The sequence below is a fragment of the Euleptes europaea genome, chromosome 2, assembly GCF_029931775.1.
Source record: "Euleptes europaea isolate rEulEur1 chromosome 2, rEulEur1.hap1, whole genome shotgun sequence".
NCBI lineage: Eukaryota > Metazoa > Chordata > Lepidosauria > Squamata > Sphaerodactylidae > Euleptes > Euleptes europaea.
Genome location: NC_079313.1, coordinates 104,120,924 through 104,146,027, shown reverse-complemented (window position 1 = coordinate 104,146,027; position 25,104 = coordinate 104,120,924). Strand labels below are relative to the sequence as shown.

At 41.4% G+C, this 25,104-nt stretch overlaps 1 protein-coding gene across 3 annotated transcripts in view; it reads right to left on the bottom strand.

Annotated features, from left to right (window-relative positions):
* Positions 1 to 25,104, bottom strand: part of RALGAPB (Ral GTPase activating protein non-catalytic subunit beta) — a 75,433-nt gene that overhangs the window by 5,660 nt on the left and 44,669 nt on the right. For 2 of the 3 annotated variants that reach the window (XM_056844991.1, XM_056844992.1), the window contains 13 exons: positions 24,330 to 24,477; positions 21,464 to 21,528; positions 21,135 to 21,267; positions 15,666 to 15,799; positions 14,875 to 15,057; positions 13,670 to 13,821; positions 12,982 to 13,169; positions 11,185 to 11,291; positions 9,652 to 9,804; positions 8,881 to 9,090; positions 8,000 to 8,158; positions 6,867 to 7,032; positions 4,141 to 4,263 (listed from right to left, as the gene is read on the bottom strand). In XM_056844991.1, the coding sequence (XP_056700969.1) occupies positions 4,141 to 4,263; positions 6,867 to 7,032; positions 8,000 to 8,158; positions 8,881 to 9,090; positions 9,652 to 9,804; positions 11,185 to 11,291; positions 12,982 to 13,169; positions 13,670 to 13,821; positions 14,875 to 15,057; positions 15,666 to 15,799; positions 21,135 to 21,267; positions 21,464 to 21,528; positions 24,330 to 24,477 (1,921 nt within the window). The remainder of the gene's footprint in view (positions 1 to 4,140; positions 4,264 to 6,866; positions 7,033 to 7,999; positions 8,159 to 8,880; positions 9,091 to 9,651; positions 9,805 to 11,184; positions 11,292 to 12,981; positions 13,170 to 13,669; positions 13,822 to 14,874; positions 15,058 to 15,665; positions 15,800 to 21,134; positions 21,268 to 21,463; positions 21,529 to 24,329; positions 24,478 to 25,104) is intronic. The other variant, XM_056844993.1, reaches the window with a different exon arrangement.

The following is a 25,104-nucleotide window of genomic DNA, read 5'->3' as shown; positions in this document are numbered from 1 at the left end:
GACTAAAGCCGAAAGCACGTTCAGTGGTTGACATGAATAGATGCAAAAAGAAAGTCCGAAGCTGTTCGACGCATATAATAGGAACATGGAATGTGAGAAGCATGAATCAGGGTAAGCTAACAAGAAATGGAACGCATGGACATTTCAGTCCTGGGAGTAAGTGAATTCAAGTGGACTGGATTAGGACATTTTCAATCAGAAAATTACAAAGTGTTTTATTCAGGGAATGACAAAAAGAGAAGAAACGGAGTTGCTTTAATAGTGAGGCAAGATGTAGCAAAGGCAGTCAGGAGCTATAATGCAAAGTCTGACCGAATAATATCAATCAGACTTCAGGGAAAGCCTATCAACATAAGCATCCTTCAAGTTTATGCCCCAACTACAGATGCTGATGAGGAAGAAATTGAAAGTTTTTATGCCAGTGTTCAGGAAGAAATTGATCACACACCTAAACAAGATATGCTGATAATCATAGGTGATTAGAACGCAAAAGTAGGAAACAAAGCAGAATCAAATGTTGTTGGCAGATTTGGGCTAGGAGAACGGAATGAAGCAGGAGAACGCCTCGTAGAATTCTGTGAAGACAACAATCTGTTCATTGCAAACACATGTTTCAGGCAACCAAATAGACGATTGTATACATGGACATCACCAGACGGCCAGTATAGAAATCAAATAGATTATATAATTGGAAGCAGAAGATGGAGAAGCTCTATTCTCTCGGCCAAAACAAGACCAGGAGCCGACTGCGGTACAGATCATGAATTGGTAATATCGAAAATCAAGATAAAGCTTAAGAAAAACACCAAAACATTCATAGCACCAAAATACAATCTAAGCAATATTCCGGAAGAGTTTAAAGACCATGTAAGGAACAGATTTGCATTACTAAGTTCAAGTGAATGTAAACCTGAAGAACTATGGGTGGAAACTAGAGATATTATCAAGGAAGAATGTGCAAAGACTATTCCTGTAGCCAAAAGAAAAGAAAAACCTCGATGGATGTCTGAGGAAACTCTTAAAATTGCCAGAGATAGACGAGAAGCAAAAGTAGAAGGTGACAGAAATAGAATCAAAAGTCTAAGTGCAACGTTCCAGCGACTAGCATGTAGAGACAAAGAGACCTATTATAATAACCAGTGTAAAGAAATAGAAGAGAACAACAAAAAAGGAAGAACAAGAGATCTGTTCCACAAGATCCAAGAAATCAAAGGGAAATTTAAAGCACCGTTAGGCATGCTGAAAGATCAGCATGGAAATACATTAACTGAACAGGACAAAATAAAGAAAAGGTGGGAACAATACACTGAAGAACTATACAGAAGAGATGAAAGGATAAAAGATTCTTTCCAAAAAGAATCTTTTGAAGAAGAACCTACAGTTTTAGAAAGTGAAGTGAAAGCTGCATTGAGAGCAATCGGGAGAAACAAATCACCAGGAGCAGATGGGATCCCAATAGAGCTATTCCAAGCCACAGAAACGGAGGCCATCACAGTCTTGACAAGAATATGCCAACAGATATGGAAAACAAAACAATGGCCCACAGACTGGAAACGATCCATTTACATTCCAATTCCCAAGAAAGGAGACATCAAAGATTGCAACAACTATCGGACCATTGCATTAATTTCTCATGCAAGTAAAGTGATGCTCAAAATCTTACAGCAAAGGCTGTTACCATATATGGAACGAGAAATGCCTGATGTTCAAGCTGGTTTCAGAAAAGGAAGAGGCACTAGAGATCATATTGCAAATATACGCTGGTTACTGGAGCGTACGAGAGAATTTCAGAAGAAAATCAGCTTGTGTTTCATAGATTACAGCAAAACTTTTGACTGTGTGGATCATGAAAAGTTATGGCTGGTCTTAAAGGAAATGGGTGTGCCACTACATCTGATTGTTTTGATGCGCAACCTATACTCTGGACAAGAGGCCACAGTTAGAACAGAATATGGAGAAACGGAATGGTTTCCAATTGGCAAAGGTGTCAGACAAGGATGTATTTTATCTCCCTATCTCTTCAATCTATATGCAGAACATATAATTAGGAAAGCAGGATTAGATTTAGATGAAGGTGGAGTGAAAATTGGAGGGAGGAACATTAATAATTTGAGATATGCTGATGACACTACATTATTGGCAGAAAATAGTGAAGATTTGAAACAACTACTGCTGAAAGTTAAAAGAGAAAGTGCCAAAGCAGGACTGCAGCTGAACATCAAGAAAACAAAAGTAATGACTACAGGAGAATTACAGAACTTTAAGGTTGACAATGAGGAAATTGAAATTGTTCAAGACTTTCTATTCCTTGGCTCCACCATCAACCAAAAGGGAGACTGCAGCCAAGAAATTAGAAGGAGATTGAGACTGGGAAGGGCAGCCATGAAGGAGCTAGAAAAGATTTTGAAGTGTAAGGATGTGACTCTGGCCACCAAGACTAGATTAATTCATGCCATCATATTCCCTATTACTATGTATGGGTGTGAAAGCTGGACAATGAAGAAAGCTGATAGGAAGAAAATAGATTCCTTTGAAATGTGGTGTTGGAGGAGAGTGTTGCAGATTCCGTGGACTGCCAAAAAAACAAATCAGTGGGTTATAGATCAAATCAAGCCTGAACTGACCCTAGAAGCTAAAATGACTAAACTGAGGCTGTCGTATTTTGGTCACGTCATGAGACGACAAGAGTCACTGGAAAAGACCGTCATGATAGGAAAAGTTGAGGGCAGCAGGAAAAGAGGAAGACCCAACAAGAGATGGATTGACTCAATAAAGGAAGCCACAGCCTTCAATTTGCAAGATCTGAGCAAGGCTGTCAGAGATAGGACATTTTGGAGGACTTTCATTCATAGGGTCGCCATGAGTCGGAAACGACTTGACGGCACTTAACACACACACACACACACATTTAGCCGAAGTGGATATATATTAATAGGTAAAATGCAAGATGGGAATGGTTGTGTTAAAAAGTAAGCCTGGTGAAAAGGGGAAATTGTTTGTCATTCACTGGGAACTCTGGATGCATTAATAGACTACTGTACAGATTTATTTTCTGTGCTAAGCACTGAAATAAAATAAGAACTGAAAAAGTGCATTTCCTACAGCTCAAGGTAAACTGCAAGACAATATATATGAAAAAGGCCTGCTTTGAGACCTGCCTCTTTCTGGGAGGTTTTGGTGCTCCTTTAAGGGATGTTGCACTTTATAGTAAAAGTACACATTAGAAACTTCAAATGTACTGCACAATGCATGAGGAAGGGTCACAAAATGTTTTGCCATGTGCACTCTGCAAACATGCATAATAAAGCAAAAGCAAGCCCAGCTTTCCGCAATGCATTTCCACAGTGTGTGTGAGTGGGATGATGCAGCTATTCAAGTCCTATGAGGAAAGGTTGAAGGAGCTCATTATGTTTAGCCTGGAGAGGAGACGACTGAGAGGTGATATGATAACCATCTTCAAATACTTGAAGGGCTGTCATACAGGGCATGGTATGGAGTTGTTTTCTGTTGTCCCAGAAGGCCGATCCAGAACCAATGGGTTAAAATTAAATCAAAAGAGCTTTTGCCTAAACATTAGGAAGAACTTCCTGACAGAGTGGTTCCTCGGTTGAACAGGCTTTCTCGGGAGATGGTGGGCTCTCCTTCTTTGAAGGCTTTTAAGCAGAGGCTAGATGGCCTTCTGACAGCAATTCTAATTCTGTGAATTTAGGCAGATCATGAGAGGGAGGGCAGGAAGGGTTGCGTCAGTGCTTGGCTCTTGTGGCCCATTCTTACATGCCCAGGGAAATGCTGATTGCCACTTTGAGGTCAGGAAGCAATTTCCCTCCAGGCCAGTTTGGCCAGGGAACCTGGAGGTTTTCTTGCCATCTTCCGGGCATGGAGCAGGGGTCACTGGGGGTTGAGGGGGGAGGTAGTTGTGAATTTCCTTGCATTGTGCAGGGGGTTGGACTAGATGACCCTGGAGGGGCCTCCCAACTCTTATGATTCTATGTAGCTGACTCAGTTACAAGGCCGAAGTAGATTCACACTAAATGTTTAATGAACACACACTTTTCTATTGCAATATATGATGCAGCTCTAATGTAAACACTGAAATAACGCTGAGTCATTTACATAAAGACACAAGCAGAAATCACTTACTCAAGGACTCCAGAGGTGAGGGGATAACAAAAGCTATTTCTGTAAGTGCATCTGCATAATATAGCACCTTTTTTTGTCCATTGAAGATACTTGCCCCAACGTCTTCTGAAGATATTATTTCATCTGAGAAGGAAATACAAACAAAAATAAACCAGTCTTCTTGTTCCTTATGAAGTTCACCCAATAAGCAGTGCTACTCAAACTATATGAACTTGGCCCCTACTCCACCTACAAAACTTATTCTACCTTAACAGGTAGAGATCCTCACATGCAGTCATGTGCATACCAACTGCGGGTTCATACAAGGATCTGTGGATGTGGATATTAATTCCAGCACCTGCATGAAAGAACAGAACGGGATCTCTCCAACGCCCTCCTAAACCATGCATAAACATGCATAAACCATGCATAAAGCACCAACTCTTTGAGCCCTCTTTTCCCCAAATCACATTGCGTGAATGGAACAATAAGGGGGCAGCCTCCCCCCACAAATACAGTGTGGCTCAGCAATGGGTCATTATGTCTGCCAGGGGCATGACATCTAGATCTTGGTTAGAAAGGGAAGGCAGGCATTACCTGCTTCCAGGTCTTCCCCTCCTTAGAACTACACACTTCCCTCTAGGTATGCCCACATGCCCATAAAAGCATCCCACCACAGTCAGATAACTAAGTCCTCTATGGCAACTTGAAATGCAGATATCTGGCTACTGTAGTTTACCTGCTGCCTGTGGTCTGTACAGTTTTGAAACTGTTCCATCCCCACCCACAAGATTTACCTGCTCATTTATATTGCCACTTCACTGACACTGTGTTAGCTGATTTCAGATTTTATTACAGGTTTTAGCTACTGCTCCATCTGATTTTAATGCTGTGTTGTTAATTTATTGTTTGCTTTACCTATGCATTTTAAAAATATATTTTAACTGCTGTTTTTATGTTTGTATTGGAACCCACCTCGGAAACCCTTGTGAGGATAAGAGTGTAGGAACAAACAGAATCAAATAAGATGCCCAACTAGAAAACACATGCTTAAAGAATAATCTCTGACAACGGCCATCACATATTCAAAACTGACATTAGTACTCATCCAGAATTGTTGGTTAACTGAAAAAGAACCTAAAAACTGCCAGTATCATTAGCCGTTAACAGAAGATGTCTACAACAAATAGATGTTGCTGTAGTGTTGACAAACACAGCCATTTTACGCTGGCATTGCTCACTCGGCCTTCCAACAGAGCCCCCTCTGCCCTTTTTCTGTCCTCAGATGACTCATCCACTTCCTTCTCCCATTGCTTTTACTGCCCAGAAGCCTATGGAAGCCCAAAGGCCTTGCCCACTGCTGCTAAGGAGGAAGAAAACTGCAGGAGTATCAGCCTGTGCCCTTGCAACAGCCCCTAATACCGACCTATTTCTGCACAGCCTGGAAGCCATAGGAGTACATGGTATCACTCATACGCAAACAAGCCTCACTTCTCCATTATCCACCCCCCCCCCCGGCTTGTTCCAAAATATATTTGTAACCATCAGTGACTGCAACCTTGCAGCCCTCAGCATGTGGATGCTAAAGACTTCACATTGGGGGCGGAGAGAAAAAAACACTGGGCAGGGAAGGAGAAAGCCTTTATAAATAAACCTCAAAATAGCAAGAGGTGGTCATGAAACCCAGCTGCGCCCTCACCACTGCAATGGTGAGAGGGTGTGTGCACATGAATTTTCCTAAAGCACAGCAGAGGGGTAGCATTCAGCTGGTACCCCTTGTGCCTGTCACAAAAGAAACTGTCTCACTCTTATTGGTAAGGGTAACTTAGCTGCTCCACTGGGGCTGGAGGGAGGAAGGAAGTATGCAGCCAGTAACATTCTTTTAGAATAGACTTCTTCTCTCCCCCCACCCCCGTTAACGGGGAAAGAATGAATGGGAAGCAGGAAGTTAGATGAGGGGGCAGCTGAAAGAGAGTAAATGAAGACTGGGGCAGGGGGGACAGGAAGTAGCTGGGTGGAATAAGAGAGGGAAAAGGGCTGTTTGCTCCCCTAGGTCCCCTCCCAAGATTTATTTATGGCCCTTGTTTTCTTTATTATTTCTAGAAAGAGTTTCGGGTGTTCTTAAAAATTGTATTCAAATTATCTCATGTCATAACTACAGGCGCTCTGTAATGCTGTTTAGTCTGAAAGAGTGCCTTGTGCTCACTCATACAACTCCACGGATGAGCAGGGATTTCCATCACCAACATCCAAACTCCAAGCGCTACCCAACGTGCCACGATGCATCTCAGCTTCTATCATTTGTTTGATACAATAAGGTCTTGTGGAAATCGAGAGCATGCTCCTGCTTAAAGTTCCTTAATTTGATTTTTGTTGACATTAGTCTGTGTCTTGCAGGCACTTTCCCTATAATATTACTGGATTACCAAGACTAGCCTAGTCTACATTTTCCATGATGGAAACATTTTTGTTATGAACCATAGCTTTCCAATTCTGACTTTACTTTCCCAATACATAGAGAAAATACGCACACAATGCAAGGCATGAGCCAGAATGTAACCGTGAAGAATTCCCTATGTCTGTAAACCTCCAGTTGTTAAGAGTCTTGATGAGAACAAAGCCAGCGTTCATTGCAAAACAGACACGCAAATGTGAAAAAAGCGTTATAGCAAAAGCTCCTGAGGTGCAAGGACATCCTGAAGATACAGGTATTAAAGCAAACGGAGCTCTCCCTGAAAGCCTCTCACCTTGTTCAGTTCCCTCGTCATCACAGAAGCTGTTAATGGACCAACTAGTTGAAACATGCCCTGCCCATCCAGGGTGTTTGCCTACATCAACAGACCAACCAAGAGACAGCAAGAACTCTAGGAAGTGCGACTGAACACTCCTGGAAGACTCCGCGTTCTTCAAGATCTGGAAGAGAAACAACCAGCATTGCAGTGAGAACAGACAGCGGTGCAGGAAATCCCTTACTGAAGGAGCCCCCCAAAAGGCATGCTAAGTTTTGTCAAGGGGGTCTCAAAGTATCAAGACTTAAGAGCGCAGCAAGCTCAACGGAACTGACAATACGGGACAACTCGTTCACATGAATCAGGAATACAGCCCAGGGCTGTGTGTGTATTGCCACAATTCCATTCAAGTGTGGAAGAGGAACTTCCATGGGAAGGGGTTACTGGGAACAGAATTCAAACGCAGCTTTTAAAAAGTTCTTAAGCATCACTGCCATATGACAATGCACGTGGACACCAAGTTCCTGTACAGGGAGTGAAGATTAAGTGCCATGTAGAACTCTTTATCCTTCTCCAAGATTATTTAATGTTCTACTTCTGCTAAAGTATGAACAAGGTGCAGAACAGTGCAAAGTAAGAATTATACAAGTTGCAGAATCCAGCTTTTCTCAGTACAGACATTTACTTGGCAAAGATTTGTGCTTTTAAAAAATTATCTGAGTTGGCACTTTCTCTTAATGACAGAAAAATTTCCGAAAGAGCTGACAGTAATACATTAATAATGCCATTATTAAATCAAGGGCATAAGTATTCTGCAATGATCCTTGAGGGCAAGGACACATTCTTTTTGCTTGTGTAACTCTGCAAAGCATCATGTACATTGATGATGTGGTATAAATAATGCTGAGTTCAGATAGGTGTAAGCACTGCAAGAGAAGTCTCCCACTGTTTGTGAAGTCTCCCAATTCAACACAGTTCTCAAGGCTTGTAGATAATTTTTTCAGAGGTCTGAAGGCAGCATTTTGCTCACCTCTAGCTGCACAAAATCCATATATCAAGTTTTTCTCCTGCGTTACTATCAGCATTGTCACAACCTGATACTACAGCTTAAAGCAAAATCAAACATAAAGCAAAATCAGCACAAGACTTACTTCTTGGCTCGTTTTTTGGCCTGCTTTCATGTAGAAAATGAAAACTGTATCAAAAGGGCGACATGGCAGCAGATCCAGGTAGCCGATGTCATCAAAAAAGCCATGTAAGGAAGAATCAAGTGCAATCAGGTGAGGAGGTAGTCTACTGTTAGCAGGTTCCTGCACAAACATAGAAGTAACTCAGATTTTACACCTTGACACAGTACCTTTTTGGGGGTTATCGATCAATTGTGATGAGTGATTTAACTTTGATGATTTGTAACAGGTTTACTAAGTAAGATCCAAGAATTACTAGTAACATTTGGGGAGGAGTTTGCATCAGTATTATTTATCATCCTGTGCAATGGGGGGGGGGATAGAAGAGGCCCATGTTTACTGTTTACATCCTAGAAAAGAATACAACAGCAACAACCAAAAGGAAGGGGAAGTACTACCACTGCTCAGCCTAGGGATGCAACAATAATGCAGTCTTCTTAATACAGCATTAAAGAAAATACACATGTAGCTCTCTGAACTATCAAGTATAATGCAGAAAAAATAATCCCTCTTTTTTTGTGACAAACAAAAATTTACTTTTCTTTTCCACAGACAACATAGGACTAGGAACCAAAAATCTTATTTTAGAGTATACAGTTGTCCAGTAGTTAAAATCTGTTGAAAATACATCATCTCATATCATGAAGAGCAATAATACCCCATTAGTTAACAGAATTCTGAAAACAGTTCTCAAATCTATTATTCTTTTATCATTCATTGTACAGCTCTGCCTAATGTAAATTGTTAACTGTTAAGCTAAGCAAATGTTAGATAGGAAAAATATCAAATACTGGCAGCGTTTGAAGCAAACTGCACACTACTGAGCAACATAGTCTCAGGGTCACCTTCAATGCTTCTAGCGACAGAAATCCAAAGTGAGAGAGGAACAGGCGGGCGGTTTGGAACTCCTGTGCAGAAGGCGGCGGTTTGCACTCCGTGACGGGATCAGGGAAACTCTTCTTCCGCCACTCTTCTTCCATCTGCTGCTCTATAGACTTCTCGTAGAGAACTTGCTGCTCCATCCCATTCCTCAGCTTCTCGTGCCGCTCTTCGAGCTGAAATGTATTTGACACACATTTCAGACACAGAAAATTGCTGAGAGTAGTGCACTTCCTCTGCCAAGCCAAACAGCACTGAAGTGGTGGAGTTTGAAAAGCTGCTGCAGTTTCGTCCAATAACGTTCTGACTGGGACTATTCTTCTAGCTGCTGGATTAAGATGTGATAGTTCCTGCTACTCAGCATTGGTATTTTGACACTCCAAAGCAAATCAACGTAAGGTAACAAAAACCAATATGACTTTTCACTTTCAAAGAAAATGGCAGGGATAAGAATAGGGTATTCCATTCCTATCCAGCAGCAACTTCCTGGAAAAAAGAGATCTGTTGCAGCAATGCTTTGCTCACCATATGGAGTGCACAAAGATTGCCCTGAGATATTCTCTGTTTTCACTGGATAGTGTAGCTGAAATTCACACTATGCACTATTGCATTAACGTTTGGTCACACAAACACAGCCAAAGAAGTAAAACTACTGAGAAGACCATTGCTAGCCCTTAAGCAATTTTTACTGAATTAAAAACATGTACGAAATCATCAAAACACTATACATTTCTTACTTCCTCAGTAACAATTTCATGTAAGTCTGGAATGCTCAGGTCAGCTTTTACAAAGGGAATCTTGTCCACTTCCTCAGGAAATGGCCGATGTTTCACACTATATTTGAGTCCAACATCATTCTTGGGTGCAGGACGAGGTTCTGGGACAAAGATCTGTTTCAAGGGAAAAAAATCTTATAAAAGTATGTAAAATATTGATGATACAACAGCAATAATATATACTATACTAAAATATGCATCATTGCAGCAACTGAGATATTTTTATGATCCTAAATTTATTACTAAAGCAAGATATGATTATTAAAATAGCTTCCTTCATGGTTTACCTCCTCCAAAAACAGAGATCATCTTTGATTTCACCTAGGGATCATCTTTGATTTTCTTTGCATGCTGTGTCTCAGAACTTTCCAAATCAAAATATAAAGCAGGTACAGATAAAAAGCTAAGGTCTGTGGAGAGTTATGCTTTTAACATCTTTTGTGAAAACAAGAGTGCATGTTGGGAAGTCACACCCACGCCTGAAGGTATATGCCCTTTATGCCTGTACACACACAGACTTTAAATTAGCACATATCTTCAGATATGAATACAAGTTACAAGACGGAAGCTATTTTTAAAAATCCCAACATTACATAAAGGGGCTTTAGGGGTCCCTGAGAGCTATTCTTCTTATCCCCGATCTTTTTTTAGGCCAGACCTACCAAGTTCCTCCAAAATTAGTCAATAGAACAGCAAATATTGCCACATAAAACATATTATAGAAACATTTGGACAACTTCCTTTTATAGGGAAAGCTTCATGTCAAAAAGGGCTAGGCGGAATAATCCTTTTATCTAGCATCCATGTGAGGTATTATATAGCACATCACAGCCACAAAGAAAATAAGTCATAGTCACTACTGTAAAATCACAATACATACTTCCAGCTACAACTGGGCTTGCAAAAGTTAGAATGCTATATAACATGTAAAATATGTGAAATGAACAAATAACAGGAGAAGGGCACTAGGAAGGTAAGAAACAGAAGGATAATCCCGATGCTGATCATTCAGGCCTTTACAATAAATAAGTTGTTGTCCTTTACGGGTAGGGTTGCCAGGTCCCTCTTTGTAACCAACAGGAGGTTTTGCAGCAGAGCCTGAGGAGGGAGGGGTTTGGGGAGGGACTTCAATGCCATAGAGTCCAATTGCCAAAGCAGCCATTTTCTCCAGGTGAACTGATCATTATCGTCTGGAGATCAGTTGTAATAGCAGGAGATCTCCAGCTACTACTTGGAGGTTGGCAACCCTATCTTCAGGAAACCTAAAATCTGAACAGGTGGGGTATTTATTCATTTATAGTCCCCCCTCCAACTGAGACTCAAAGAGGAATACAAAATTAGAAAACAATGCTGTAAAAACAGTGTAATGCACCCTGCTGCACTGCCCGAAAGGAAACAAAGCTACACTTAGTTATGCTGAACTTATTACAGGGTACTCCCTGGAGACCAATTTTTGATGTAGCAAACAGTTTCACTGCAGGCTTTGACAAAGACCTTTTGATTTGCTTTGGCTCCTCTTGGCAAAAGACAAAGCTGCTGGGCCCACGCATGCCTCCCAGACATCCCACGGATCAAAATTGTGACTGAAGGGAAAAAGTCATCTGGGGGGAAAAATGAATAGAAGTCTTCAGTGTATTAACAGAGATAAAATAAACATGACAATATACCAATGTAAGCGTTAAGAAATATCTGCAATATTCTTTCCTTTCATAAAGTTATTAGCTGATCACCTACCCTGCAGTCTCAGCCCATCAGCAACATGGGGATAAAATGGACATACCTTACAGGATTGTGGTAAAGGTTACTGACATATTCTATATGGAGTGCTTCAGGATTTTTAAAAAGCACTGCAGATATGCTAGATATTATTACCTGGCACGATACTTCAAAGATGATCATACCGAGCATAATTTGAAAACAAAAGTTCTGAGCTGAAGAAGCCCAACCCACAACCCACGTGATGTTACGTTCAAGAAACTGCAAGCAAAACTCTGTTTGGGGAGAAGAACTTTCTTGCTTCCTGCTTCTGTTTGGGGAGAAGAACTTTCTTACTTCCGTAATACCCTCCAAAACACTGCCCCAGAGTTCAGGGGTATCTAGGAACAACATTAGGCACAGAGCAAGAAACCGGACTCGTTGAAGTAAAAAACCGAATGAGCTTCCCCCCAAACTGGTGGAAGTATCCTTCCGCAAGCACAAAGTGTTTTATACAACCCATAATTTATTCGGATTGTGAAACAAAATTTATTCAAAATTTATACCTTAGGGGCAAGGAGTCAAGAAATCCAGGTTTTATCATAGTATTTATTAAGAACAGCATTGAGATTTTTTTTACCATCCAGAGGAAGACCAGTTTTCTACCACTGGAAATATAGACAAGCTTCAAATGAAAGCTTCAGTATTTTCTGTTTTCAAAAACTCTCACATTAGTACATCAGCCGCCTATAGCTATATTTCAACCCCATATTCACATTTGTTTATTTTAGACAGCTGATTCTGATGCTGATCTAAGGAGTTTGAGGATCACAGACTCAAGATCATTCACCAAAAGGGAGTTTAAGCTTTGTTATTCTATGGTTCAGTGTATGATTTATTCTCAAATTATTATCTAATGAAAGCGTGGCATGTAAAAATGAAGAATTTGAGAGGTAAAGTTTGTATACCCCAGTAGACATCTATGTATTCTAGAGTCTCCTGCCACAATTGAGTGTACCCTCTGCCAATATTAATTTTTGCTGACACTGTGTAACAAATACGTTTTCAGAAATTTATGGCCTTTTCTTCCCAATGGGGACTCAAAGCAGATTGTAACATTATTCTTCCACTCCTCTAGTTTATCTTAACGACCACCCTGTGAGGTGGGTTAGGCTGGGAGATAATAACTGGCCCAAGATGACCTATAGGGTTGCTAGCTCTGGATTGGAAAATACTTGGAGATTTTTTGAGGTGGAGCCTGGGGAGGGCAGGGTATAATGCCATAAAAGTCTATCCTCCAAAGCAGCCATTTTCTCCAGGAAAACTGCTCTTGGTCACCTGGAGATCACTTGTAATAGTGGGAGATCTCCAGGTACCATCTGGAAGTTGGCAACCCTAAATTCACCTAGCAAGCTTTCACAGCTGAGTGGGATTCAAACCTTGGTCTCAGATATCCTACTCTGGCATTTCTACCACTACACCACACTGGAATGAAACAGCAACACAATCTTGGTATGACAGTGTACGGATCTTGCCATCATTCTCCAGAAGGCTGTGCTACACCTATGAGAGAAAGCCCAAAATGGATTTACTCACTTTGCTCATTCCCTAGGGGCTGCTCCAACATCGCAAGGATGACGCTGTTATCCAGGACGAAGTATCGAAAGCTGTATTTGTTTATGGAAGGCAGACGGGAGTATTTAATTAAGGTGATCTCATTCACCAAGCTGCAAGGGGAGGCAGGGCCACTGGGAGAAGGAAAAGCTCCAAGTATTTGCATGATACTGCAAAATAAGAGATGGGTCTAGTCAAACACATGCATCCTTGAAAAAGACACTCTTGAAGTATTGTGTACATAAGAACAATTCAATCTTGAATAGGTTCTCTGGAGAGGCGGCATAAAATCTTTCTAAATAAAATAAATTTATAGTATCTTCCCAAATTAACTGTCATCTTAAGGAAACATGTACTCTATGTTCCTAACTAATACAATCAATACAACTAAGGCCCACAAAGGAGTTTCTGCACTTTGCAAAATCTTGCTCCAAAAGAAGAAGCAAATCTTTAGATGATGCTTCTAAAACATGAACCTATTCTTGTTCCTTTAACCAGCACAGAAGGAGCTGACTAAAGAAATGTTTTAGTCCTTTGCAACTTTAGGCCACTGAGCAGACAGCATACACAGAATCCATGAGGAAGAAGATAGCCATCACAGTTCTAAATGACACATTCCTCCCTTCTCTGCCCTATTGAACAGTAAACTATGGTTAGCACCCTTCCCTACCATGTGAGAGTAGCTTCAGCTGCATCTTTCACCCTCATGGAAGCAGGATTTGGCTCTTTATCTCCTTTGTATTTGACCTCTTGTTCGCTATTTCTGGATTTACTTCCTGAGATGCCTAGTTCCACGATCTCTAAGACTTCTTTCAAGCAGTCCTAGAGGGGGAAAGCATCAAACTTTTCAGATCACTGGAATTCAGTGCACCCATACACAAATCTGTCAACACCTACCACAAGGAACCGAACAGAACTAAAACTGCTTGGGAAGAGCTTGGTGGCATAGGACTTGTCTCTATGCATTCATCATTAGTTCCATTCCCATGATACACACCCTCTGTATTAATTATGTTTTTATTCTACATGGTGTAGTGGTTAAAAGCAGTGGTTTGGAGCGGTGGACTCTGATCTGGAGAAGTAGGTTTGATTCCCCACTCCTATACATGAGTGGCGGATGCTAATCTGGTGAATTGGGTTGATTTCCCCACTCCTACACATGAAGCTAGCTGGGTGACCTTGGGCTAGTCACAGCTGTTAGAGCTCTCTCAGCCCCACCTACTCCACAGGGTGTCTGTTGTTGGGAGGGAAAGGGAAGGTGATTTGTAAGCCGGTTTGATTCTTCCTTAAGTGGTAGAGAAAGTTGGCATATAAAAACCAACTCTTCTTCTTCTGAAAAGCTGAAGGCAGCAGACAGTCTCTCCTGCTCCACTTCACCCTCACAACCACCTTGCAGGGTTGGTCAAGCTGAGAGAGAAAGACTAGCTCAAGATCTTCATGGCCAAGTGGGGACTTGACCCTATTGTGGGCATCTAAATTACTACATCTCATCAGTTCTCTTTTGACCACATCTTCTCCAGACATGTTTTCACACCATACATTTAATCTATAGCTATGATGCACTGCCCATTGTACGAGCTTGGAGAGGGAGGGAAGACTCTTTTGCTGTGGCTCAGACTCCTGGTGATTCCACCCATTGCTTGGATGTGTTCAAAAAATTACACATCAGCTTGAAAATTCCGGGAAGAGACTGTGAAGCTGAAAGTCCAAGAGGAAAGGGGGGGGGAGGGAATCAAGCATGACCAGGTTCTTTGGGTCCCCGATGTGACCCATGACACCCATACCATATTTTACACAAATGATTCAATCTGCTTCACAGCTAGGAGACTAATGCCCTTTACCTATAAATAAGGCAAACAGCTCAGCTGCACTTACCTTTTCATCAAGAATATCTGGATGTTCAGTGAGCCAGACACAGAGGCACTGAAATGCTGCTACTATCATGGAGTGCAGATCTCGGGAGTGGAGAGGGGCAGGACGACTGCACTGATACACAATGTAGCAGCACACAGAGCTAATTGCTCTCTTCCTGTCAGAAGAATCAACACCAACCTTCACCTGAAGTGAGCAGCACAGATAAATGTTCAGCTGGAAACCTCTTTAGGAAGTCACACACCCCAAAAAAATCTGTTCTGTTGTTTCCCACCTACAAGTCTGTGTAAAAGTGTAATGCCAGGCTCCCTGGGGGGCCATAAAAGAGAAGAAAACTTTAATGAAGGCAAACAACAAAATGACCTACAGGGACTTTATACTTTGGTGCCATTGTAACTACTTGCTTTGCCACTTGGTTTTTAAAACCCTGCAGCTTTTTTGCTCATTAATTCTGTTTTAGCAAAGATGCTATTCACTTTGAATTCTTTAGCCATGGAAGGGGGAAAAAAGTAATCTCAATAATAGGAAACAGAACTCCTCAGCAAACAATGCACTTCTTTGAAGTTCTGTCAGATGTTCTCAGACTTGACAGCAACCTTATGTGTTCCTACTCAGAATAAGTCCCACTTCATTCAATGGGGCTTGTTCCCAGGTAACTGCTGCCTAAGGAAGAGGCGAAACTCTCCACAATATTATCAGGAAGGAATCAATGGCTAAGAAAGGTCAGAGAGTTTGAGGCCAAGTCTCACAGCCTAACAAAAGAGCCACAAGAACAGGGACCCCCTGGGACTTACCTTGGCCAAACCAGAAAGAAGCTCTAATGCAGCCAGTGAGATGCTCATTTCTTGCCTCCACTGCGTGTTGAGCCTTTGTGTTACCAAATGAATGCTGCGAATCAGGAGTCCGGCTGCTGTATCTGTATGAAGAGCTAGGATATGAACCCCAATACCACACACCACAGGGAAGGAAAACAACTAAGCATTAGTGACAATCAGCAAAGCGACGCATCAGGCAGAAGGCAAAGCAGCCACAGTATGCACAGAAAACAGAATGAACACACTGGTCTGGGAAGCCAAACACTCAACAGCTCACACAGGTTAAATAATATTAACGTCAAGCAGTAGAAACTGCCTGCTATTTCTACACTGAAAACAGTGAAATTCTTTGGCAAGCTGATAACCCCAACGCATATTACTAGATTACTAACAACCAGTTGAATGCAACTGGTCCATTCTTTTGATGCTGGTGCATTTCTGCAAGAGTAAGGAGCATTCTGCAGACACACAAATCTCAACTGCTGGCAAAAGACTCCCTGCATGATAGGCAAGCGCCAGCTCCAGAGGAATGGACTGGTGGGACCCAACCTAATATGCTTGGTTTAAAATGTGAAATACTTAATTAAATATAAACTTCAGAAATATAAGAATTTTAAACTTCATAGCCGCAACAGCTCACCGTTCATTTTTAAAAGGAGTAATTAACTATATTAAGATGTGGCACCTGAAAATGGCTGAAGTGCAGCAACAATACGAAACCATCTAACTTTTTCAAGAGGAACCTGTTTTCATAAACTGATAATCTTCCCCGATTATGTGAGCACAAAACTTTTCCATGCTTCAGGCTATGTTGGGTATTGCCTCAAACATTGGTTGTCCCCAAGTTAATTCAGCAAGTTTTTCCAGTTAAGCAGCTGTATGGCCATTGTTTTTGGAAGAGAGACTATAAACACGGCAGAAGGAACTGCCTACTCAAAGTGCCCTTCATGGTTTAAGAAATTCTGTTAGGAAATGCCTTTGCACTCAGACCACCTTTGCACTCATTTCCCCTTGAACTCTGCTACATTAAAGATTATAGTGATCCATGTGACAGTAACCTCCAGACTAGATTACTGCAATTTGCTCTAAGCAGGGCTGCCTTTGAAGACACTTTGGAAATTTCAGGTTGTTCTGAATGTGGCTGCCAGACTGTTGACTGTGCACATCCAGCCCATTTTATGGCAAATGCACTGGCTTCCAATTGGTTCCTGGGTCAAATTCAAGATACTGGTATATTCACCTTTAAAAACCCTACATGGTCTGGGACCATCATACCTAAAAGACCGCCTCTCCTGTTATGACCCCACCCCTGTGGTGTCCTCATTCTGTCACATGTGGGCTTTTCTTGGTGCCTGGCCCATGATTCGCCCATTTGAGTGTGACAAGGGCAAGGGCCTTTTCCATTGTGGGCCCAACCTGATAGATGCTTTATCTGAGGTGGCTTGTCCTCTGCAGAACTTGTCTGAATTCCACAGGGCATGAAAGATGGAGTAATTCCACGAATGTAATTTTGGTGGGCTATTATGAATTCTGCTGATATGTATACCAAAAGTGTTAGTTGCTATGTGCTGAGTTTTTAATTGCATCTTATTGAAATTGTGGTTTATTTTGCTATTGTATTGCTATGTTGTTAGCTGCCCCAAGCCCCTTTTTGGGGGAAGGACGGGATAAAAAATCTAATTAAATGAATAATAAAATTTAGGCAGAATTTAACCCTTTTCACCAATTCATTCAGGATGTTGTGTTGCATCATTCAAATTATGCACTCAGTAGAAAGCTTATGATCAGGTGACCTTTTTACAATATTAATTGCTATAGTCTCTTGTGCACCTCAAGAGCTGCCCAGTGGAGATGGCGATGAAGTCTTTACAATTTAAAGATGAAAAAGTGAGTAAATTGGATGCCTTGATCAAGTGACAGTTTTAATATCATAACTGGCAGCCAACTGCATGACACACAACTGAATACGATCAGGACAGAATCCCATCTTTCTTTTGCTCATTTTCAATGTTCTCAACTCTACAATATGTAGAAGTTAATACGTGACAGCTACATTCAAAACTATTCTTTTTTTAAAAGCCATTCATCCTTCAAATTAAGCTTAATTTTGGGGTGCCTGACAGACCTAAACTAATAGGACTTACAGGTTCATGTAAAGTCAAAGTACAAATGCTTGGATCTTGCAGTGCTGATGCACAGAGAGGAAGAAAAGAAGAAGTGGTGGTCTCAGATTTCCATCAGTCTCTCCCCCTTGCATCTCCAGAACACTGTCCTGGAAGATCCCCTCAATACTTAGGAGCATGTTTTTAGAGAACCCAAGGTGCAATAGCAGAAAGGAGGCAGGAAAGCACCCTTAGAAGAATCCATTTTGCCCTTCTTCCAAACAAAACAACTGTCACACTTAATCCAATCTTTCCAGGCTCTGCACAAAGAACTCTGAATCCTGTAATAATCCTGTAATAAGCTTGTCAGGACCAAACCCTCTGATACCAGAATCAGCTTGCACGAACTACTACATCTAGCATTGCCTAACTACATCTAGCATTGCCTAACAAGTAAATACCATGGGGATACTAGAGATATTCTGTGAAATGGTGACACCTCTGATCAGTAGTTATCTCAATGGAACATGGATACTTCTACACCTGACTTTACCGAAGGGGGGGGGGGGAGAAGCCATTGACAATGGTCCAGGACAGCACTCCAGCAACTGTACAATGGTGCTCCTGCCTGGCACAGGTGCATATTTTTAATGAGACGATGACGTTTCCTATGATTTGCTTTTGGGTCTTATTCAGGATTTTGGGTCTTATTTAGGATTTTAACACTTAAAGCCTTCCATGATCTGGGCCCAATATGCCTCAGAGAATCTCTCTGTACAAGGCCCTAGCCACAACTCTACCAAATGAGATAAACTTAGTGGCCATGGCTCCATCATCCTTTCTTGTACTAACTCTTCCTCTCCTTTCAAATTATTCCCTTTCCTTCAAACTATCCCCTTTCCTTCAGCCTTTAGGTGCCTATTTAAAGCACTCACTTATACTCTGTCTCCAGACTCCCATTCTTTGCCGCTTCCCTATCCAGATTCCTTAACTGCCACTCCGTCACACAGAAAGGAGTCACTCTCCATGAGCCCTGCAGTTACTTACCTCCCCCTGCTTGACTCTTCCTCTCTAACAAGGTCACCACTACTGTCACACCCTTACCCTGAAGACTTAGCTTCCCAAGTTGTGCCACTTGCAGCCTCTTCCCAGACATCCCAAGCCACTGCTTCTCACGCTCTGAAATGATTCCATGTTACACATGAAGCTGCCTTACACTGAATCAGACCACTTGTCCATCAAAGCCAGTACTGCCTACTCAGACTGGCAGCAGCACTCCGGGGTCTCAGGCAGAGATCTTTCCCATCACCCACTGCCTGGTCCTTTTAACTGGAGATGTTGCGAACTAAACCTGGGATCTTCTGCATGCCAAGTAGATACTCTACCACTGAGCCACGTTGCTTTTTTTTTGTACCGCCAGGCTTCTTCCACATGAGCATGCCACATAAATACATCCAGAAATCAATTGTAAGCTATCCTAGCCTAAGCGATGGCAAGATGAAGAATTAATGCACGAAAAACCTGCTGCCCTAAGGCTATGGAATGAGCTTCTTGCTGAGGTGCATAAATACACCTTTGTTGTTACTTTGAAGGATAAAAAAGTAAGGTTTGTTTGCATCAACAACCCTTTCAAGTGCTTCAGGTACCCTGCTGGCATCTTATTACTGTGGTTTTATGTTGGTCCCTTTGTTACTGTTTTATTACTCTTTCCAGAAAGGTTTTATAGTTTGTTTACACATTTGCTATCGATGTTTTATATTTTGAGTGCCTTCAACGAGGAACAGGAGAAGAGGATTATTACTTTAAAAATTCAGAATCCTTTAAAGCCAAAAAAACCGCTTAATTTAACCGCTACAAACTAAAGCAGCATCAATGTTCAAAGTCTGCATTGCCTACCCATTCGTTGTGTTGCTAACCTAAATGCATGATGCGGAAACAGCTTCCATTTGTGAAAAAACATGTCACTGGCTGTGACAAGTGTAATCTGCGCAGTGCTTTAATTTGAACTTTTCATGATATTATATCATTGAGAAAGGACAATGGCTTACATGAATATGTTCAAGTATACAAGTAGCTGGGGCAGGTTCTCACTGTCAGGAAATGTGGTGCGCTCAGATGCCGCTTAAGGCTCATAAAAAGGATAAGGAATCTTCTGCATACAAGGAGGGGACTATGTATTTGTTACATAACTTTGAATAAGGTGTGAAAGCAATAAGGTTGGGTTACAGAATTTTTGAAATATTGCTTTATCTAAATTGGCCCTTGAGGCAGGCCTTCCATCACAGCATCTTAATGCAAACAATATACAAATGTATAAACATGTGCATGTTAGGAATGTGAAACAGGAGCATTTCAAGTCAAAAAGGAGGACACTGCAGACTAAGTTCATTTGCCACGGGGGGGGGGGGGATATCGAAACTGCTATAGACAACAATTATGCACTGTTATGTTGCTTCTTCAAGACAGTTCTAAAAAAGATAAAATACTGGGGGAGGTGCAATACTCTTTCAACACGTTTGCAGTACCACATGAAACATAAATCTTCAGGTTCATCTGGTTAATATCAAGCTGTTGGCAGAATGACAAACATTTTGGAGAACCCTAGAACTCACTGAAAAACATCAGCACGGGGCACAGATGGGGTTAACACTCATATCACTCCTTGCAAAATGCAAATATAGCAAATGCAAAGCTGGAAACAAACAAGGAACTGGAACACAACACACAATATTAAGAGATATCCTCCATCATCGTCACAATGGGGTCCCATTGCTGCAACCATGGAGCTGCTAAGTGGAAGCCATGAAGGTGGCACCATCCTACAGAACCCCGCAACATTATTCAGCATATTTAAGTCTTTTCTGGCTTAGGGGCAGACCAAAATAGTGGCAGCAATGGGTGGGGAAGATCAACAGCAGCAATTTTGTGGGCTGGAGAAAGAGTAATGGAATGGAATGGGCAAAGGCTGGAGTCCCCTTCTCCACCCAATATACTTGAAACTTCCCACACCGCCAGATGGCCTCCAATTTGCTAGGGGTAATGCATCTGTGTACCAAGACAGTCATCTCACATATGTCCCCTGTGGGGAGAGGGGTATAAATGAAACAAACAAACAAAATATACCCTACCCAGCTACCCACTTTATATACAGGCCCAATCAGCCATAATAAAGAATGCCGTTCTCTCTTTCCCGTGTTTATATATAATAAGCACAAGTTGGCCAAAAATCTTTGAACTAAAAAAAAAAATCCCTTCTGGGTTTCATGTGTTTGAAACATAAAGAAACATTAAAAATAGAATTCATCGGGTTGGGACATCTTGGTATTTAAGAAGTCTATGTCCTTACCATAATCCCTTAGGAGAGCTTGCGCTGGTCTCTCACTGTCAGGAGTAGTGGGCTCTGTACTTCCTCCGCTTGCTGTGCTAATGCCACTGTTTGTGCGACTGTGGCTTTTCAAGATATTATTTTCGCCACCATTCTGTTAAGTTGGAAACGAGCTTTGATGAATCATAGAATCATAAGAGTTGGAATGGTTGAAGGCTATTTGATTATTCTCTTACAGCTAAGAATAACATCATTTGCCCTGTTTTTAATAGGATAAGCTACTATGACTCAACAGGGCATCTAGGAACCTTTCCCCAAATCCAAGGACATCTCAATGAGAAGGATCTTACCGTCTCCATCTGGCAGTCAATGGCTTCTAGAAGTGCTGAATCTTGCACAATGTTTAACATTGCACCTGTGGAATTAAAAAAAGACAGACTTCCATGTCTGAAGTTTCTTGTGACAGACCCCATGCACTCCCCCAAAACAAAAATAGGACATCAACAGCATTTGTATACTGCATGATACTAGTGATCTTGTTGCTCTTGAAAGGATTCTTGGGTTAGGTATCCTTAAGTTACGAAAACTCCAGAACTCCTTTCAGATCTATTTCTGGTCAAACTAGACCCCCACCTTTATTTTTTGTAAAAGCCCATCAAGTAATCCTCCTCCCCAACAAGCTGCTCCCAATGTTTGAGAAATCAGAAGTTATAACTTTTTGTCATTTTTAGCTTGTCTGGATGATGGTGACAATTGTGGTACAACATCATGTATCAACTGTAGTTACCATTTTACTAAACTCAACTGGCTTTCAACAACATTCCATTTATTTTAACAGAAATTACTTTCTAGCACACAAGCCTTAGGATCACAGCATTAAGAGTAGAATTCAGACACAAACAGAAAACAGGAATAAACTGGATTTTCAAATCCATCTCAGCAAATAAAAGACGCGCTTAAAATACTGACAGTCAGTTTTGCGCTTAAAATACTGACAGTCAGATTTTCCCTTAACACTGTACTAAAATCCTTGCTCGGTTTGTTTTATAAATGAGAGCTAGGGAAACACGTGCCAAAAGATCATACATTTGTGTCTTACGTTTAGTCTTAAACAAAGGAAGATTCCTCTGAGACTATACATAAGAAAAGGTTTTTTGCTCTGTAACATAACTATATGCATCATATTCAAGAGTGATATTTACATGAACAATATTATGGGAAATTCAGTGAAACTTTGAAAATGCTTTTTAAATACAGAGCTGCAAAAAAAAAAAAAAAAAAAAAGAGGTAAAGAATGAGCAGGTGACCTAGACTGAGAATAAAGTACAAATCTAAGCTTGAACAACATTAGCAAAGCTAAGCAACAGCTTTGAGCTAAGGCAGCAGAAAACTCCTAAGGAAAACAGGTAGACATTGTAAAAAGAATGCTCAGCTAGGATGTTATTGTACAGGAACTTTTTGCCAGGCATGATTCCAACCCTCTATTGCAAAACTTAACTTTCATGGAATCCAAATGACTCCCTGACTGCAGAATTTTGGAAAGTGCCAACAACGACATTGCTTGCCTAAACAGCCACGAAAAACTTTCCAATATCTCCCACAAACCTGCTTTAAAGACATTACTACTACTTTACACAGCAAAAGTGTTTTATAATGTAAAACAGCAATCATCACTACAATATTTTACTAAATTGGACTTGAGAGAGCCATGCTGATTAAATAAAGGACCAAGGATAAACTCTTAAGCCTGCCCCCACTTCTGCATTGAACATACAAAAATTTCCCTTACTAATAAGAGGTACTTAGATTTATGAAGTCTCCATTAGGTATCGAAACAAGCTTTTCCCATTTTTGGTTTCCGTGAGGAAGGTTCTGTATCAGTAAAGCACCAATTGGAATTATTAGGCATACATCAAATACCATTTCAAATTTTAACACACTGAGGTCACTTATGCATGGTAGGTTTAGCCTCCTTCATTCCCTGTTTCAGCCATTCCCTGCTTCCTGCTTCCTGGGAGCTCTTTCTGAGAGAAAGAAAGGCTTTTTAAAAATAAGGCTTGGATTTCGCCCCCCCCTTCTTTCAAATGGCTCCATTTTTTGTTTTTTGTTCTTAAAATGCTTTTTTATGCGGCAGTTGGATCTGGGGGGGAAGGAAATGTTCTCTCACGAGGTGAGCCAATCACAGACCAGCAATTAAAGGGGTGGGACTTGATTTGAACTTGGGAGACTGCTTTCCTGTATTCATGCCCCCGATTTGCACACAGTTTATTCCCTGATCATTCAAGCCAATGCATACAGTTTTCCCCAACCCAGGTTGCTTTGATCCTGGCTGAAACGGGGAATAAAGAAGGGTAAAGTGAGCATGACCTGGATGGCCCAGGCTAGCCTGATCTCATCAGATTTCAGAAGCTAAGTAGGGTCAGCCCTGGTTAGTATTTGGATGGGAGACCACCAGGGTTGCTGTGCAGAGGAAGGCACTGGCAAACCACCTCTGTTAGTCTCTTGCCATGAAAACCCCAAAAGGGGTCGCCATAAGTCGGCTGCGACTTGAAGGCACTTTACACACACACACACACACACAAAGTGAGCATGCATAATCGGTCTGAGACAGAGTTCTGTAGGACAAAATTAGTCAATATTTACAAAGTAATTTGCCCGCACCACTCTTATTGTCAGGAATTGCGGGCCTCAAATCAGGAATCTTTCAGGTCCAGCATCGTCTCCCTACTCCAACAAAGACACTGGGTCAGGAGTTGGGCCTGCAACTGATTCAAGCGAATACGCAGGCACCGTGGATCAGTACCCTTCTGATCCTGAAAGTCAGACAATCCAGGAGAGCTAATGCTGTAGGCCATATAGCTCCAAAACTTACTGCACTCTTAATCTGGGTAGCTTGTTACTGTAAGAACCCACTCCTGGTCTCACACCCTACTGTTCACTTGACTACTTCCTTGCTGTCTGATGCCCACTGTACCTGCTCCAGACTAATTCCCTGCTATGCCCTCCAACCTTAGGCTGGCTTCCTGCCTGCACTATAAACTCTCCAATGAGGGAACTCCCTAGTTCCGGCTATTTAAAATCTATCCAACATTTGAGACCTGAGTTTTCCACCAGTCAAGTACTGAGCCCAACATTGTCCCTGAAGACTACCATGAACGCTGAACTACATCGAAAAGCACATTTCATGGACCAAATGAAAGAAGTAGAAAAAGCAACCTAGTATCATCTGTGTGTTATTGGGGTCTGTTTCTGTCTGCAGTGCTCCTATAAGTATATTCACAAGCCTCAGTTTCAAGGAAAGGAAGGTTACTGGCTTATCATAGGATGAACTGTCGTCATTGCTGAATTTTCCTTCCAGAACAACCTAAAAAATAAATACGTATTATCCTTGGCAAAACACAGAACAAACTGACAGCATGATTTGGTGGAAACTTTCTATACATTTAACAATATACTTTAACGCCACCTTATTTTTCAAGCCCTTCCCCCCCACACACATCTTGATACAGGGATAGCGCTAAAAGGAGCTGTTAAACAGATTGCAAAATTGGCCTTCATGCAGCTCCAGCAAAATGAAAACCCAATCAATGAAGCACAGCAGTTCCTATTCTATGTAAAATGAATGAACTCTATTGATGTCCACATATAAAGTTACTTGGGCTCCGATAAGCAGCCTCTAGAAAGTCAATTTAGATTGTCATTTATGTTTAGGAACAGGGATAATACTTAGCATTTATTTCAGCTTAAAGCATTGTACACACACTAAGTTGGATCTACAGCTGTTCTCAGGCAGAAAGGCCCTTGAGCCAACAAGGTAGTGGAGGGGACAGAAGACAATTTCTATTGATTCCCCCCTCCCACTGTAGACTCCCCACATACTACAATTCCTAAGGAGGGGCCACTTTAACCCCAGAGGCAACATCTGAGAGAGAGAACAGTGCTGGCAGGAAAATTTTATTCCGCAAGCAGAGGTCTACTTGCAAATCATTTG